General features: G+C 44.6%; 1 protein-coding gene across 1 annotated transcript in view; it reads left to right on the top strand.

Moving 5' to 3' along the window:
- The first annotated feature begins 1,162 nt into the window (after positions 1–1,162).
- The window catches only part of MAP2K2 (mitogen-activated protein kinase kinase 2), a 43,381-nt gene continuing 26,206 nt past the window's right edge, over positions 1,163–18,337 (top strand). Inside the window, exons 1-3 of the mRNA XM_083364291.1 lie at positions 1,163–1,456; positions 10,561–10,771; positions 17,103–17,249. Of these exons, the coding sequence (XP_083220417.1) occupies positions 1,356–1,456; positions 10,561–10,771; positions 17,103–17,249 (459 nt within the window). The 5' untranslated portion in view covers positions 1,163–1,355. The remainder of the gene's footprint in view (positions 1,457–10,560; positions 10,772–17,102; positions 17,250–18,337) is intronic.

The following is an 18,337-nucleotide window of genomic DNA, read 5'->3' as shown; positions in this document are numbered from 1 at the left end:
AAATTCTCACTTCTTTGATTTTCTTGATCAGATGTTTTGATTCCTGAAGCAAGTTGGATCATCAGCACATCAAATTCATTTGTATTTTGTATTGGTGTGATTTTAAAATGCCCTGTAAACCGCCCTAAGTCCTTCGGGAAAGGGCGGTATATAAATCTAATAAAATTAAAATTAAATTAAAATTAAATTTGATGTTTGTTCCACCAACCTTGCCCCCAATTCTTCAAGATCTAGCTTCCTCGTGACCATTTCAGCATCCAGGTTGAATAAGAAAGGGGAGAGAATGCAACCTGGTCCCACTCGGAACCCCAGCAAGGAGCATCTTCCCTGGGAACATTTCCTCATAATTAAGAAGCTACTTGGGTAATCAGCCAAATGTTTCAAACTAAAAAAAAATAGACCAGTGCCATGACTCAACTTTCAGATTTCCTCATGAGGCATTTCTCTGAGAGCGTAGAGTGTAACTCCTGGTTTTGACGACTCGGCGGAGAAAAAGTTAAAAACAAAAGCTCTTGCAGAGTCCCTCGTTTGAAATGTCCTGTAAAACCGCCCACAGCACGGGAAGCCAGCCGTTACCACACCTCAGGCTCGGCTTCAACTGATGAGCAGCCGCCCGCGTGCCAAAAAAAAAAAAGATTCCCGCCTTTTTTTTCTCCCACCACCACCACCACCACCCGCCAGTTGGCCGAGCGCATGCGCCAACCTTTCTTGCGGCGGTTGGGGGACAGTTTTGCTCTCAAGTGAAGGGGTCTATTCTCGCGAGACTTGCCTCCTTTCTCCTCCGTCTCTCCTCCCCCTCCCCCTCTCTCAATTCGACGTCTTCTCTCGCTTCTTTAAAGAGATTCGACTAATCGCGAGGGGAAGGCTTCCTCACCTGGGCGGGCGCGCGCGCGCCCGCCCGCCCGCTCGCTTTCTTGGCCGGCCGGCCGGCTGGCGCGCGCGGCCCCCTTTTCCCAGCGCCCCGGCCAATCCAGAGCAGGGCTCGCGAGCGCGCGCCTCTCAACCTCCAGGGTAAGCCGTCCAATCGCCAGGTAAAGAGTGGGTGGGTGGGTGGCCCGCGAGAGCCCCCAGCCAATGGCGAGACGGCGAATTGGTGGGAGGAGACTTTTTTTTTCCTCCCTCTCCTCCACAGTTTCTCCCTGGCGCTTCGGCCACGCCCCCTTCCTCTCGCCTCTTCGCGTTTTTTTTTTACCTCAGGGCCGGGCTGAGGGGGTTTAGGCCTCGCGCGCAGCCTCGGCCTCGCTTAGGGCAGCCAAGCCGGGCGATGACGACGCCACCGCGGCGGCTGCTTCTTCTTCTTCTGAGGCGGGTCCCTCGCTAGGCGCCGCGGAACGCGAGCCCCAGCCTCCGCCGCCATGCCGGCCAAGAGGAAACTGGTGCCGCCGGCCCTCAACATCACCCCCACCATCGCCGAGGGACCCAGCCCCACCGGCTGCGGCGAGGGCGAAAGCGCCGAGTGAGTTGGGCTCGAGCCCCCCACCCCGCGAGGGTCGGAGTGGGGCGCCGGCTGTGGGTCTGAGGGGGAGCGGGCGAAGGACGCGAGGTATTTCTGAGGGGCGGCCGGAGGGGGGGAAAAAAGGAGGAAAATTTGCTCCTGGAAGGTATTTCGGGGTTGTGTGGAGCTGCTGTGAGGCGAGGGAAGGTCGGGGGGAGCCGCTGGGAGGGAGGAGGCGGTCGGCCTTTGGAGGAGCATCGATCCACGAACGGGGGGTCGGGGGTGGGGGGCTGCCTCAAGGTGAAGCCCCGAGAGGAAGGTAGGGCAGCTCGGAGGAATCGGGCTGGTGCTGGTGGTGGAGAATAGAATAGAATGATTAGCATTAGAATGATTAGCGTTAGAATTATTAGCATTAGGTTTAGGTTTAGGTTTTAGGTTTTATTCAATTTCTATACCGCCCTTCTCCCGAGGGACTCAGGGCGGTTAACAGGGCATATATAAATAAATAACAGTACAAAAATTAAAAGAGATTCAACCAATGCCCAATTAAAATACAATGACAATAAAAATAATAAAAAAAACCATTAAAAAGACCCTCCCCATCAGGCCAGACCAGCTAGTTCAAAGAAGTGGACAGGGCAGAATAGAGTAAGCAGGGACCTTGGAGGTCTTCTAGTCCAACCCCCTGCTCAAGCAGGAGACCCTCTGTATGTAGCATTCCGGATGAATGGCTGTCCTGTCTCTCCTTAAAAACTTCCCAGTGTTGGAGCATTCACCACTTCTGGAGGCAGGCTGTTCCACTGGTGAACTGTTCTCACTGTCAGGAAGTTTCTCCTTAGTTATAATAGCAATAAGTTGGAAGTGACCTTGGAGGTCATCTAGTCTAACCCCCTGCTCGGGCAGGAAACCCTATAGCTGTCAGGGGTCTTCAAACTTGGCCCTTTTATGACTTGTGGACTTCAACTCCCAGAATTCCTCAGCCAGACACGCTGGCTGAGGAATTCTGGGAGTTGAAGTCCACAAGTCATAAAAGGGCCAAGTTTGAAGAACCCTGAAGCATTTCAGCCAAATGGCTGTCCAGTCTCTTCTTAAAAACTTCCACCAGTGTTGGAGCATCCACAGCTTCTGGAGGCAGGTAGTTCCCCTGGTTAATTGATCTCACCTGTCAGGAAGTTTCTCCTTAGTTCTAGGTTGCTTCTCTCCTTGACTAGTTTCCATCTGTTGCTTCTTGGCCTGCCTTCGGGCGCTTTGGAGAGTTAAGTTGACCTTCTTTGTTGGCAACCCCTCAAATATTGGAAGACTTTACTGGTCTTTAAGGGCCCAGGAAAGGGTGGGTGGGGGTGTTGGGATGCGCCCCATGGGAAAGAGGAATGAGGTCCTGCCAGGCAGGCGAGTTCTTCTTCTGCCCTGAGATGGACCAGAATGCCAATCAAGGAGAATATTTCTGGCTCAGGGTTGAAATGAGTTGTCCTTGTGCGGTGGGTGGGTAGGTGGGGGTGTCTGGTGGTTTTCTTGCAGACATTTCAGAACCCAAAGTGGGATAATAAGTGAACTGGCACTGATGATGTTACCTAGTTTGGGTCATGAGACGTCTGCAAGAAAAGCCACCCAGCTCAGAGAGCACCAAGGACCCCACAGCCCTTCTCCTTCCTCCTCTTCTCCACTCTACAAACCCTGCTCTCTCTCTTCTGGCACTTCTGATGTTACCTAGCTTGGGTCATGAAACGTCTACAAGAAAAGCCACCCAGCTCAGAGAGGACCAAGGATCCCACAGGCTCTCTCCTCCTCCACAAACCCAGCTCTCTTCTGGCACTGCTGATGTTATTTAGTTGGGTCATTAAATGCTGGCAACAAAACTACCAAACTCAGCACCGAGGACCCCACAGCCATCGTCGTCCTCCCCATCTCCATTCCACAAACCCCACTCACTCCCTTCTAGCAATGATGATAATAATACCTAGTTTGGGTCATGAAACGTCTGCAAGAAAACAGCAAAGGAGCCCTCTGGGTCTGAAATGGTATAGCATCTCCTATAGGTTTAGGATCTCCTGCCATAGGCAGGGGGTTGGACTAGAAGATCTCCAAGGTCCCTTTCAGCCATATTTTTTTTATTTTATTTTAATCCCATTTATATCCCGCCCTTCTCCGAAGACTCAGGGCAGCTTACAATTTAAGCACAAACCAACTATTCTGTGTTCTATGAAGAACTTGAACAGAGAGGAAAGATGCAGTGGCCACGTAGACCTGGTGAAAAGACCAGCAAAACAGTTCATTTGAAACCAATGAAACAGGTTATTTTGTCACCTCATATTGGCTGGCCGAATGTTCCGTAATTAAGGGAGGAAGAAGATTTTGCTTGATACATCTCTTGAAAGAAAACAGTGTCGCCACCACTTTTCCTATTATCTCGGTCTACAGTATGATCAACCATAGTAGTGGGTGAAGTCAGGTTGTAATTCCTGATGAACGTTGGAGAATGGAATGCTTCCAGTCATGTTTGACAGATAATAGAGATGTCAAGACAGAACCAGACTGTAAGACCTCATTCGGTCAATCAGGTTATAGCACTGGTGGGAAGAATTTAAAGGCTTGTATGTCTGCTCTTAAAATAATCTTGGGAAAATTCTGCCCAAATAAATCTTTGTTTCATTACTACAATTGAATATTATGCGCGAGAAGCAATAGTTCATTCTATAATAGCTGAAAAGCTGTCTGTAACAACTTACATAGAGTTTTAAAAGATGTTTTCATTTTCTTTCAGCATATTTTATATGGCATGCTATCCTTCAGGCTCCTTATAAGTGAAATCCTGCTCCAGACCATTTTTGCTCAGATAAAATGAGGCATTCAAGCAATGTGTAAAATGCATTTTACAATATTACAAAACAAGAATCGGGGAAATGATTTATTAAGGATGAAGTACTGATACACTATAAGAGGAAGAATGAACTGGCAAAGTAATGACTGGGGAGACAGAAGAAGGAGAATGTTGGATATTTAAAACATAATACTTTTTGCAAATTTACTTAGAAGCTGACTTTTTAATCCAATGAGCCATACTCCCAAGAATTTGTACTTAAGGTTTTAGTCTTGAAAAGGTCCATGATTAGGGGGGAACTGAACAGGTCTGTAAGAATAGAAGTGAAGCTTCGGCTGACAGGGCAGTGATATTTCAAGACTTTTCACATGTAGAATGATTTGTGTTGAAATGTTGTGTTTTCATAAATAAGTTGAAGTGTTGTTAGTCATAGGGGTGAGGAACTGTCAATGACCTGGAAAGGCATAAATTGTGATGAGAGATGTTAGCCATATAAAGGATGAAGCCTACATAGGAATGTCGGCAATTAGCAAAAAGAATGAATACAGAATAGAATAAAGAATAACAGAGTTGGAAGGGACTTTGGAGGTCATCTAGTCCAACCCCGTGCTCAGGCAGGAAGCCCTATGCCATGTCATACAAATGGCTGTCCAATCTCTTCTTAAAAGCTTCCAGTGTTGGAGCTTTCACAACTTCTGAAGGCAAGTTGTTCCACTGAATAATTGTTGTAACTGCTATTAAAATACAGTGTTTAAAGACAGTAGCATTTCATATTTACATTAATAGATGTAGATTTCTACATTTTTAGAAAGTGTTGACAAACAGAAGCCATTTGACCTCTTATTGATAGAAAGGGGGTATTCTTTGAAACTGCATGAAATTTTATGTAGAATGTTATTTGAAATAAATAATAGAAGGGTATCTATGTATGCACACACATATACGTATATATGTAGTTAAAATATGCTTTAATCACATCACTTACCATGATAATCACCAATTTAGATTATTTTTAAAAATGACTAGACCAGAGACATCCAACTTTGATAACTTTAAGACCTATGGGCTTTAATTCCCAGATTTAACCGTGCTGGCTGAGGAGTCCATAAGTCTTAAACTTGTCAAGGTTGGACACCCATAGACTACATGAAACCGTGTCCAAATTATCGGTAGGTAGCTGCTGATTTTGGTAGTGGAAATAATATCAAGATTCACAGGCTTGAATAATTACCAGCTGCCGAGGAATGAAAATGGAAGAGAACAGCCACCCTCCCTGTATTTTTAGTTTCCAGAACATGTGTGGTTGGCCCCTGAATCACGTAGACTTAGGGGGTCTCTTCGATACAGCAAAGATTTTCTTATAATCTCTGTTAGCATAGTAGTGACCCACCTAATTAAAATTATTAATCTGCTTCTATATTATTGATAATTTAGAAATGAATGTTGGAGGGAGAGAATCAGTATTAGTTCAGAAAATATAAAAGTGCGTGCCATAAAATGTTTTAAGAATGGAGTATGCATAATGTAGCAGGGAGCAGCAATTAGGAAGAATTGGGGATATTGAGTAGAGAAATTGTGTGGAAAGATGAGCAGTAGTTTAAAGCCAATAATAAAAGAACTGAATAGCAATTATTTTTATTACATAGTTTTATCCTGTCTTTTCCAAGGTGTTTAGGGTACTATTAACTGTAATGGCATTCTCTCTCTCCCCCCCTCCCCTGGTTTCCACTCTAGTGCTATTTCTGTAACAACTTTGAACAGTTGGGAATATGGAAATGCGTAACTACGGGCAGGACCATCGTGTATTCAGATTCTAGTGCTGTTTTTAACCCAGTCTATAACCAGCTGCAGCCATTTTGTGAATTGGTTATCCCTCAGGGCAGTTAGTTTGTGAGGGTAGACATGACACTTTCACAAAAATCTTACGTCATCTAAGCTAAAAATTTGCAATATATATGTCTTACTGTGTACATTAATTTTAGTATTTTACTGATTATAGAAATCGCTGTTCAAAGAGCTTAAAACGTGTGTGTGTGTGTGTCTCACATAACTCACCCATACAGTCAAGTATAATTATGGTGTATTTGCATAACCTGCTCCTACCATGAATTACTCAGTGACACACTGAAGCATAGAAAGCCATACTCACTGGATTTGCATAGCGTACTTGCTTAAAATGTTCTTTGTTTTTCATAGTGTTCTTTGTTGTTTGTAATGTTGACCACATTCAGTGTCACATCTGCCCAACCTTGGAACCATGCAATGTACAGGTAGTCCTCAACTTAGGACCACAATTGACCCTAACGTTTCTGTTGTTAAACAAGATATTTGTTGTGAGTTATGCCCCATTTTACGACCTTTCTTGCCACAGTTGTTAAGTGAATCACTGCAGTTAAGTAAATCTGGCTTCCCTGTTGTTTTTGCATATCAGGGAGTTGCAAAAGGCAATCACAGAATCCTGGCACACTGCAGCTGTCATAAATATGAGCGACTGAATTTTGATCATGTGACCGTGGCAATGCTGCAGCCGTCATAAGTGTGAAAAACACTCTGTAGTCATTTTTTCAGTGCTGTTGTAACTTCAAAGGGTCACTAAACGAACAGTTGTAAGTTGAGGACTATCTGTAATAAAGCGTGAGACTCGTGGTCTGTGATCTGATGGTGAGATACATGCTGGAATAGAGATTTGAACCTGGGACTAATGGTGTATGCCAGAGGTCCATCTCCTGCAAATATGATGGAAATTTAATAGATTGGGGATTGCTTAAAAAAATGTGCTGATTGAATTTCATGGGAAACCCGACAGCTTGGCGGGTCGAATCCCGAGTGCCGCGTAACAGAGTGAGCGCCTGTTACTCGTCCCAGCTTCTGCCAACCTAGCAGTTCGAAAGCAGGTAAAAATGCAAGTAGAAAAATAGGGACCACTCCGGTGGGAAGGTAATGGCGTTCCATGCTCCTTTGGCGTCTAGTCATGCCGGCCACATGACAACGGAGACGTCCTTGGACAAGCGCTGGCTCTTCGGCTTTGAAACGGAGATGAGCACCGACCCCTAGAGTTGGAAACGACTAGCACGCATCTGCGGGGGAACCTTTACCTTTACCTTTTTATCTGATTTAAAGGAGGCTGGTGAAAGCTAAAGGTTTCCCTGTCCAGTCGTGCCCTGACATGTTTCTTGGCTCATGTGGCCAGCATGGCTATTATGCTGAGGTGCTGTTACCTTCCTACCAAATTGGTACCTATTGATCTACTTGCATTTGCATGCTTTTGAACTGCCAGGTGGGCAGGAGCTGGGCCAAGGAACAGGAGCTCATCCTGTCTAACAGCGCTCGGGTTTCAAGCCCAGGCTGGCTGCTTTCCATCTGATCAGCTCGGCTTCTTTAACCGTTATAAGCACGCCGATAAAAATGGGTACAGTATGGAAAGAAGGGCAGGGGGGTTGAATGTGCGAGTTGCTGATGGTGGGAAAGATGATGTGTGCTTCGGAATTAAATTGTTCAGGTTTATATAGTGAAAAAAGTAGCGTCTGTTGAGTATATTTGGAGAAATGAATGATAAGTTGGCAGTTCTGAAATGCTTAGAGGGGACTTATGATAAGGAGCAGCGATACTTAAAAGAAACTAAGTGAGTTTGGTGGAAACGCTGCAGATTTGCACAAAAGCAGCAGTTTGACGGAGGGCAGCTGACCATATAATGTGTCCTTTCAAGAGCTGTGTAAATGGATCGGGAAATTACATCTACATATTTGTAATGGAGAATATCATATAGCCAAGAACTGCTACAAGCACTGGGGTTCATATCAAAGGAAGCATAGTGTTCAAAGACTTTGCTGAAAGTGTGCAAATGAAATGCAAGGGGAATTATGCATGGAGGAGGAATCAGAACTGTAGTGGGGGGGGGGGGAGGAAGGAAAAACAGGCGAAATAATGCACAAGAAAAACTGCCCGCTTTAGACAGGTTATCATTTTTGTTGAAAGATTTTACCTACGGTAATTAAAAGATAACCAAGAACAAATTATAAAAAGGTAGAAAATATAAAAGAGAAACAGGAGAGAGAAAGAAAATGTAAAGCCACTTCTAATCTTCATTACAACAGTTGCAAACTTTTATCGTCTCCCACCCTTAGAGATCTATTATATAGATCTTCTTCCTATATTTAATCCCTTTTATCGGCAAACCCCCAGTTTATTTCTGTCCATTTTCAGCAAAAAGTCTGTAAAAGGTTTCCAGTCTTTTATAAAAGTACTTATGGACTTACATACTTTAAACAGGACATATTTTAAATGGGAAGAGAGGAATCTTTGTAACTTTAAGAGCTGGAATCTGGGAACCATCAAGATACAGAATTTGCTGCCTATCTTCTCATCTTTCCGTTTTAATTTTTATTTTTAAAAAAGCTTTTTTTATTTTTTTATTTTTTTCCTGAGAAATGTTTTCCTTTTATCCAAATGAAGTCCTTCTACCTTCTAAAATAAATATGTTTTTTTAAGATGTCAGTTCAGTGGATTCCTACTTAAAAATAAGCATCTCCGAATTTTGCTTGATTTATTTTGAATAAATATGCATAGAATTGCAGCTACAGCAAATTTAAAACTTGCACTGAGCTAGGATAATGATGATTCCACAAAGCGGGCATGGCAAAGGAGAAACTCTTAATTATTTATAGCCTAAGACTTAGGAGAGGTCTAATATTAAGATGTTTCATTTTCAGGAATAAAGCTTAACCCCGTGATTCCTACGCTGAAGAGAACAATCATGTTAACATAGCTTAAGTATCTTTCAGGAGACCCCTCAAATAACCATTGACATGGAAACGTGGGAGGGGAAAAAAATAAGAATTTAAACCCCGGAACATAGACCTATAGAGGTTTTTGATACCTGTGTACTACAGTACCCAAATGTTCTGTGCATATAAGATTTTGTTATTATCTAGGTTAATTTGATCAAGTTTTGTCTGTGAGCTTTCTGTTGGAGGGAGGGAGGGTTAAACGTCCAGAGACTTGAGGTTTTCAATTGTATCCCTGTGAAGTGTGACACTCTCTTTATTTACAGGGTTTTTTTAAATAATAATAATAATTAATAATAATAATAATAAATAACCAAACTGAAAACCCATTGTGCAGATCACAACAATTACCCCTTCCCCCACTACTGCTTAACCTGAGTTAGAGGCTCAGGGAATTGGGAGATGCCACACCGTAGGGTTCTGGAATTCACAATTATATCCACAAATAGAATGTTGCTAAATGGAAGCAAAGTGTAGAGCGGGAGTGACATCTGGATGGGTTAGCAGCGGGGAGAGAAAGCTGAGGAGCTTGTTTAGTAAATGGTTGTGCGAGCGAGAAATTATCTTGAGCAAAAGAACCGATTTGGAAGAAGCCGCTATCAATGGGGGGAATTAATTTTTTTTAAAAAAATTTAAATTTTAATTCCATTTATATCCCGCCCTTCTCCGAAGACTCAGGGCGGCTTACAAGCTTAGCAGAGTCAAGATTGAGGCGTTTAGAATAAAGGAAGGGGGATTGTGACAGCACCAAGAATAGAAAGGAAAATAATCCAAAGGTACAGTACATTAAAAAAGCAAATAGAATGAGAAAATAACGGCAACTGGCAGAAAATATATTTGAAAATCTCTATCCACGCTTTTGTTTAGGCGGCTTGGAGAATGTCTTGTTTAGATTGAGAAAATAGACGTTCTTCGTAGCCAAGGCGGAATGTTAGAACGCAGCCTGGCACAGAACTAAGCAAATGTTTACAATCTTCGATACAGGTAGTCCTCGACTTACAACCACAACTGAGCCTAAAATTTCCATTGCTAAGCAAGATAGTTGTTAAGTGAGTTTTGCCCCATTTTATGGCCTTTCTTACCACTGTTGTTCAGGGAATCCGTTGTTAATAACAGGGCTGTAAAGTGAATCTGGCTTCCCTATTTCTCTGCTTGTCAGAAGGTCGCAAAAGGGTGTGATCCCAGTGCACTGCAGCTGTCACAAATATAATTCAGGTGCCAAGCTTCTGAATTTTGATCATCTCACCACGGGGACGCTGCAACAGTCCTAACTGTGAAAAATGGTCATACTTCATTTTTCCCGGTGCTGTTGTAACTTCGAATGATCACTTAGTGGTTGTAAGTCAAGAGCTACCTGTACATAAATGTGGGAAATTGTGGCGGCCAGGTGATTTTCCTACAAGTCATTCTAAGAGCCTTCGGGCTTCACTAGCAAATATCGCAATGTCCCTGCTGCTCCAGTCCGTTGCATACACAGTGATGTGTTACACAGGTCTGATGGCTCTCGCCCTCTTTTCCTTTAGAGCTCAACTTGTGGACCTCCAGAAAAAACTGGAAGAACTGGAGCTGGACGAGCAGCAGAAGAAACGTTTGGAAGCTTTCCTCACCCAGAAGGCCAAAGTGGGTGAACTGAAAGACGACGATTTCGAGAGGATCTCGGAACTAGGAGCTGGCAACGGTGGGGTGGTCACCAAAGTACAACACAAACCCTCAGGGCTAATTATGGCACGGAAGGTGAGACCTGGGGGGGGGGGGGAAGGCAAGCCACTTTCCAAACGTGGGCCTGAAGGTCAGCCAAAGACGTCAAGGAGTGACACCATCAGCGCAATAAACTTTACAAAGTGATAACAAGGCAAATTGCAACTCTTGAGTTGAGTTTTCAGAAAACAGGCAGGTAGTCCTCTGCATACATGGCCGTTGCGACCGGAATTTCCATTGCTAAGCTGTGTGTGGTCCTAAAGCCATCCTGGTTTGCTGCTGTTAACTAAAATCTCACAGTGGTTAGAAGTGACAACTTCCTGCTTCTCATAACCAAAGTTAGCAGGAAGTTGCACATTTCAAATTGGCAGGCAGGCAGGCAGGCAGGCAGGCAGGTGTAGGTCCGGGAAGGGGGTGAGGGGGAACACAGTGAGAGTGTGCATTGACTGGCATAGCGTAAGCACAGGAGGAGGGTGGGTGGAGACCTACCCCAGCAACTGGAATGGGACAACTTGCTACCGCCAATGTGCTGTGGGACAATTCAACCATTCAATTTATTTAAAATAGCTAAATTATTTTGATTTTTAATCATTCACATTTCATTTTGTCACTCCTTTGGCATCCTTTCTTTAATGATACTATTTCTTCAATATTAGTGTAACTCTTGTCCTACGGTGAGTTGGCCATGGCGAATTGTTAAAAGTGTGAAAAATGTTCATAGGTTGCTTTTTCCAGGCTGTTGTAACTTCGAACAGTCACTAAACGATCGATTGTAAGTTGAGAGTTACCTGTAATCTCCAACTTGTCTCCTACTTAATAAACAGCATGAATACTAAAATATTGCAACAGTTTAGAGCCTCACTGCTGCAAATATTTTTAGTCCAATTTTCTGGACTGTCTAGACCAGGGGTAGGCAACCTCGGCTCTTTTATGACTCATGGAAGAGCCGAGGTTGCCTACCCCCGGTCTAGACAATAGATCTAGGTTCCTAGATTTCTTGTGATATCTACAGAATTTTATTTAAGGATTTGCTTCACCTTTTACTAGAGATGACTTCACTTGATGATGATGTGACTTTTATGGCAGCTTCAGAGTGTTTTTCCCCCCACCTTTTCTAATGTAGTCTGCTACTCTGAAATATCCTGGCAGTTCCCCACCCAGGTACTCACCAGGTCTAATCCTGTTTAGCTTTTCACAATCATCCAAGTTTGGCTAGAAGTTATCGCCTGCTATGACTTCACAGTTATCTGGATCTAGATCTGACCCTGTTAGCCTTTCATAAAACTCTGAAGGCCTGACTGTTTCCACAGGAATTTGGGCCAGGAGGTTAGGCGAGCTCTGCTGGTGATGTGGTCCTATGATTAAGGTGTCATGTGTTCTTATTTTTAATTGCTGATTTTAATATTTGTACACAGCCTAGAGCCACTAAACGTGAGATGGGCAGCCATGTAAATTTATGCAATCATCTTTTTTGGTGCAAGATTGCCTTTTTTTTTTTAATCCCATTTATATCCCGCCCTTCTCCAAAGACTCAGGGCGGCTTACAATTTTAAGCAAAAACCAATGTGCTTAGCAATAGCCTTCATTCTATGTATATGCCTGCTTATTAGGGCTTTCACCCTGCCCCCCCCCAAGCGGCATTATTACAAAGTCAGCTTATTGCCCCCCAACAATCTGGGTCCTCATTTTACCTACCTGGGAAGGATGGAAGGCTGAGTCAACCTTGAGCCTGGTGGGACGCGAACCTGCACTAATTGCAGGCAGCTGGTGTTACTTAAGGAGGCATTAGCCCACTGCTCCACCAAGGCTCTTCTTTTTGATACTGTATTGATACCTGTTTAAACAGCAAAGGTGAAGTTCCTTTGGCTTCTAACTGCAGCTAGTCCTTGACTCATAAACATTCATTTTGCGACCCTTCAAAGTTACGGAGGCACTGAAAAAATTGACTTGGGAACCAGTTCTCACAGCTAGTGACCATCCCAGCATCCTCATAGTCATGTGATGAAAATTTGGGTGCTTGGCAACTGGCATGTATTTACAATAGTTGCAACATCTTGCGAGATGTGATTGCCCTTTGCGATCTTCCCAACTGGTTTCAGACAAGAGAAGTCAATGTGGGAGGCCGCATTTGCTTAATGACCCCGTGAGTCACTTAACAATTGCCGTGCTTCATTTAACAATCGTGGCACAAAAGTTGTAAAATGAGGTGCGATTTGCTTAACAGCTGCCTGAAGTTCCAATTGTGGTTGGAAGTTGAGGACTGCCTGTAGTGACTTTCAGTCCATGTCCATCCATAATTGTAAAAAAATAAATTAATTAATAGGTGCTGCTTTTCTGAGATGATGGAAAGCGCTTAGATGGCCTTCTCCCGTCTCCGAAGCACTGCAACAAGAGAAGCCGAAATTGATCTGTAATTTTGGCCATCGTCGTCTGATTTGGCTTATGTGACCTGTTCTAATGTGAATGAGCACAAAGATCAAAGAGAAAAAAAAAGACGGTAAGGGGCCCTAGTAGGGACTTAGCAGCCCCTTTTTGAGTTTTGCTTCTTCTATCTCCTGCTTCAGTGGGGAGAGAAAGTTGGATGATTGGTAGGATATGGATATGATAGTCAAAGCTTATGGTCTTCCCAGTAGTGATGTATGGCTGTGAGAGTTGGACCGTAAGGAAGGTTGAGTGCCAAAGAATTGATGCTTACAAATTGTGGTGCTGGAGAAGACGCTCGGGAGTCCCTTGGACCCGGCAAGGAGATCCAACCAATCCTAAAAGATTTCGTCTGGCTGCTCTTTGGAAGGACAGATCCTGACGCTGAAGCTCAAATATATTGGCCACCAAATGAGAAGAGAGGACTTATTAGAGAAGACTCTGATGTCAGGAAAGACCGAAGGCAAAAGGAGAAGGGGACAGCAGAGGATGAGATGGTTAGATAAGGTCGTTGACGCAAGGAACATGTATTTGGGCAGAGTCCAGGAGACGGTGGAGGGGAGAAGGGCCAGGTATGCTGTGGTCCACGGGGTCGCAAAGGGTCAGACATGACTTAGTGGGATATGACATCATCCACATCCAGTCTGCAACACAGTCCTTTCAACAGTTCCAAGAAGGCTCCGCACCCATTTGCACCACTCAGGTGACCCTGAAGACACAGACAAACCTCCAGATGGCCTCAACAACTCCCTAAAACAGGGCTTTTCAAGCAGTGGTATGGGTACCACCTGTGGTACATCGGCACCTGACAAGTGGTACGCGACCATCCTAGAAAAGTGGTAGCAGGGGAGGGGAATGAGCTGAACCGGTGGCAGCACCGCACAAGCCTGAGCAAGAGACGGCTGGAACTGCAGGGCTGTCAGGGCTCAGCAGAAGCACCAGGATCAGCGCCAGGATCCAGCTGGAGCTCAGCGCCGATCCCGGTGCTTCTGCTGAGCCCAGAAGAAGCGCCGATCAGCTGGAATGTTGCAGCATCTGCAGGGTCTTGTGATTTACATTCAGACGCTTGGCAACTGATTCATATTTATGACGGTCACAGTGTCCCAGGGTCATGTGAAGTGTCCAAAACCTGCTTCAACTACCTGGCAGACGGGGGGGATAAGAACCAAACACCCCCCCACCCCACCCCCGCTGCCAATCCTCAACAGAAATGCTCACAACAATGAAAACCTCGGACAGGAGGAAGAGCGCCGCCGGGCGGGCAGGCAGGTGTCTTGCTCAGCTGTGGCTTGGGGGGCACTTTTTTCAGTGCCATCGTAACTTCGAACAGTCACTAAGCCAACTGTTGTAAGTCGAGGACTACCTGTACTTTATCACTTTTTTTTTTTGGTCATCACATTTTTGACACCTTTCTAGCCGACTGTTGGTACGTGGATGTTGCCATATCCTAAAAGTGGTACAATGGGTGAAAAGGTTGAAAAGCCCTGCTCTAAAAGAATGCAAGTGACCAGCTGTCTGCAAGGAGTATAAATCCTTCCCTTCCCCACCATCCAGTCTGAGCTGAAGAAGCTTCTCGGAGGAGATGCGAAACATCTTCAAAGGAAAAACAAAGGAAGTCCAGTTGCCTCCTGAAAAAAACGCACCTTTGGGACCAACCGTGACCTGGATGACTGAGAATCTCGATAGACATCAATAACTATCCTATTTATGACAGTCGCAGTTTGCCAGGGTGTATCTTATACCTTTTTCCTATGGAAGGTAACGATACCAGGTTGGGTGGCTAAGAAGTTTGCCCTCCTTTGGAAAATTGTATTTCTGGAAACAACATTTGCGCACCGTAAGGCTTGAAGTCTTCTGGGCACAGTCTTCCATAATTGGTTTCCGTGTTCCATTCCTGAGCCTTGCAAGCGTTCCTATGGTGACTGCTTTACTTCCCACTTTTCTTCTGCTGCTGCTTTTTTTTTTTTTTTTGCACCGCTAAGTAGGTTATACTGCGTGCCTTCCTGGATGCAGAACCATTAGCAAATATAGAGCTATAATTGCAGTCCCATGGCTCTCAAGTTATTGAGCAAGGGTGTCTGCCAATAGCTTTTAAAAGGGCCAGAAGCACCTCTCATGGCTGAACGTGCAATCATAACACAGTACAACCTGGTCTCTTCCGTGAATGAATTGTCTGTTGCGAAGCCGTATTTCTAAACTTGCATCTTTTGCGTCTTGCATATTCCTTTTTCTAGGATTTTAAAGGAGTGTGTGTTATTTCTTTCTTTCACTATGCGGTGACCTGCCTCGATGTATGGACAACGGCTCGAGTAGAACAGATTACAAAAATGAAAACACTGTTAAAAATGAAAAGAAAGACTTACAGTTAATTATAAGTTATAAGTAAATGTGTTAGTTACGATTAACAGAAATTGCCCAGACGGTCGGTAGAACATAAAATTCTATTTAAATTGCAAATGACTTACTCAGTTGCAAAAATGACTTTCAGGAAATAGTCAGATTCTGAGGGTTTGTTGTCTGATCTTTTAAATTTTGTAATGTTAACAAAATGGAAGATGCTTTTTTTTAAAAATTCTTTAAGCAAGCTGGAAAAAATGCAAAAAGAAACATTGAATCAATATCAGTGTTTTAGAATCCCAGTAGAGATTCAAATAAACCTAATCTATGTTAAAAATCACAAGTAGCTTTTTCTCGTTGTGCAAATAGAGAATGTCAAATCTTACAGTCTATCCATACGTTGCCTGGCTGTTATCTATACACCACTGAAATATTTTTTTCAGTTTGTAACCTTCAGTTACGGACGCGGTGGCTCAGTGGGTTGGGACGCTGAGCTTGTCGATCAGAAGGTCGGCAGCTTGGCGGGTCGATTCCCGAGTGCCACGTAACAGAGTGAGCACCTGTTACTCGTCCCAGCTTCTGCCAACCTAGCAGTTCGAAAGCACGTAAAAATGCAAGTAGAAAAATAGGGACCACTCCGGTGGGAAGGTAACAGTGTTCCGTGCGGCTTTGGCGTCTAGTCATGCCGGCCACATGACCACGGAGACGTCCTCGGACAAGCGCTGCCTCTTCGGCTTTGAAACGGAGATGAGCACCGGCCCCTAGAGTCGGAAACGACTAGCACACATGTGCCGGGGAACCTTTACCTTCAGTTAGCCAAACAAATTTTGAATCAAGGTACCTGAAATGTGTTAACTTAAAGAATACGCGCAAAATATGGGTTTCGTTACTTCTATGGAATTGAAATTTCAGGGATCTCCAGACCAGCTGCACTCCACATGATTGTGATCCCTGCCACCTACCCTCATGCAAAGTCAATTGGGAAGTCAGAGGTTGTTCCTGTTCCCACTGCATTTTTGCTTGCCCTGAGTCATTCTGTTGGTCTCTCTAGGTAAATGAATGTTGATAAAAGATGACCCAATGAGTCGTAGGTGCTCTATGCCAAAGGTGCTTTTTCAGGAGGCAACTGGGCTTCCTTGTTTCTCTTTGAAGATGCTTCGCTTCTCATCCAGGAAGCTTCTTCAGCTCTGACCGGATGTTGGGGAATTGGAGGATTTATACTCCTTGCAGACAGCCTGTCGTTTGCATCCTTTTAGAGAGATGTTGAGGCTACTTGGAGGCTTATCTGTGTCCTCAGGGTCACCTGAGTGGTGCAAATGGGCGTGGAGCCTTCTCGGAGCTGCCGAAAGGACCCCCAAGCGGCCTCAACGACTCTAAAAGAAGGCAAATGACCAGTGGTCTTCTAGGGGTATCAATCCCTCCATTCCCCACCAGCCATGCAGAGCTGGAGAAGCTTCTTGGAGGAGAAGCGAAAGGTCTTCAGAGAAAAAACAAGGAAGGCCAGTTGCTTCTTGAAAAAAGCCGCCTTGGGAATCAAGGTAGAATTGCTCTTGGAGCTGTTCTGCGCTGTCTTCCTCCTCTGATGTCTCTCTCCTGTTTCCGTCAACAGCTGATTCACTTGGAGATCAAGCCTGCCGTACGGAACCAGATCATCCGGGAGCTCCAAGTGCTTCACGAGTGCAATTCTCCGTACATTGTCGGCTTCTACGGCGCCTTCTACAGCGATGGGGAGATCAGCATTTGCATGGAGCACATGGTGAGGGCGTCGTGTTCCCTGTGCAGAACGGGGACAGGTGCCTTAGTCAGCATCAAAGGCTTTCGTGGAGCTTAGTGAGCTTTGATCCTTCTAAAATGTTTTCTGTTTCTGCTTTGCCTCAGCTTAAAGGTCTCTGTTACTCATAACGATCCACTTCCTTCCACAGTGTGAGGGAAAATCTTGGATCTATTGGGACTGGCTAATTGTCCCGATCTTGCTGCCAAATTGTTTCCGATATTGGCATTATCGGGAGAACGAGACAGAATTCCGTTCCAGAAAGCAAGCAGACTATGGGCTGAGATACCATGGTTTGTTAAGCCTTCCCCTTAATATTTGCTTAATCATGACATTGGATATTACAGAGAGAGGCAGTTCAGCCTATGTGAGAAGGCCGATGGCTGCTTCGTTGTTTCCTTCTTTGGAAAATATGAGTGGTCGGTGGGATGGACTGAGATGCCAGCCAAGATGGTATTTATTCCCTTAAAATGTGTGTGGGGGTGGGGGTGTTTGTATAAATCAGGGGTAGGCAACCGTGGCTCTTTTATGACTTGTGGGCTGGCTCGGGAATTCTGGGAGTTGAAGTCCACCAGTCATAAAAGGGCCAAGGTGGCCGGCCTACCCCTGGTATAAATGAATGTGTATCTGTGTTTATTTGATTTTGATCCCGCCTTGTATTATTGTTTATAAATAACTCGAGGCAGAGAATCATGCCTAATACTGTACTTCTCCCTTCTTCCCATTCTCTCCACAACAACCCTGTGAGGTGGGTTCGGCTGAGAGAGGGAGAGGAGGGGACTGGCTCAAAGTCACCCAGCTGGTTTTTCATGCCTTAATTAAGGACTATAACTCGCAGTCGCCTAGGCCAGCACCTCAAAAGGAATCTGCAGTGGCAGAGTCTCTTCATTCCTCTGTTCTATTAGCTTGGAAGACAACAGCTTTCTGCCCTTGGACAATAACCTGGGTGTCAGGCCTGCCTGAGTATTACAACAGGAAAAGGCACATGAAGTGCAGGCAGTCCTTGACTCACAACCATTCATTTAGTGACCATTTAAAGTCACAGCAGTGCTGGGGGGGAAAATTGACTGTTT

The sequence above is a fragment of the Vipera ursinii genome (assembly GCF_947247035.1).
Source record: "Vipera ursinii genome assembly, chromosome: 1".
NCBI lineage: Eukaryota > Metazoa > Chordata > Lepidosauria > Squamata > Viperidae > Vipera > Vipera ursinii.
This window is presented reverse-complemented; position numbering and strand designations above follow the sequence as displayed.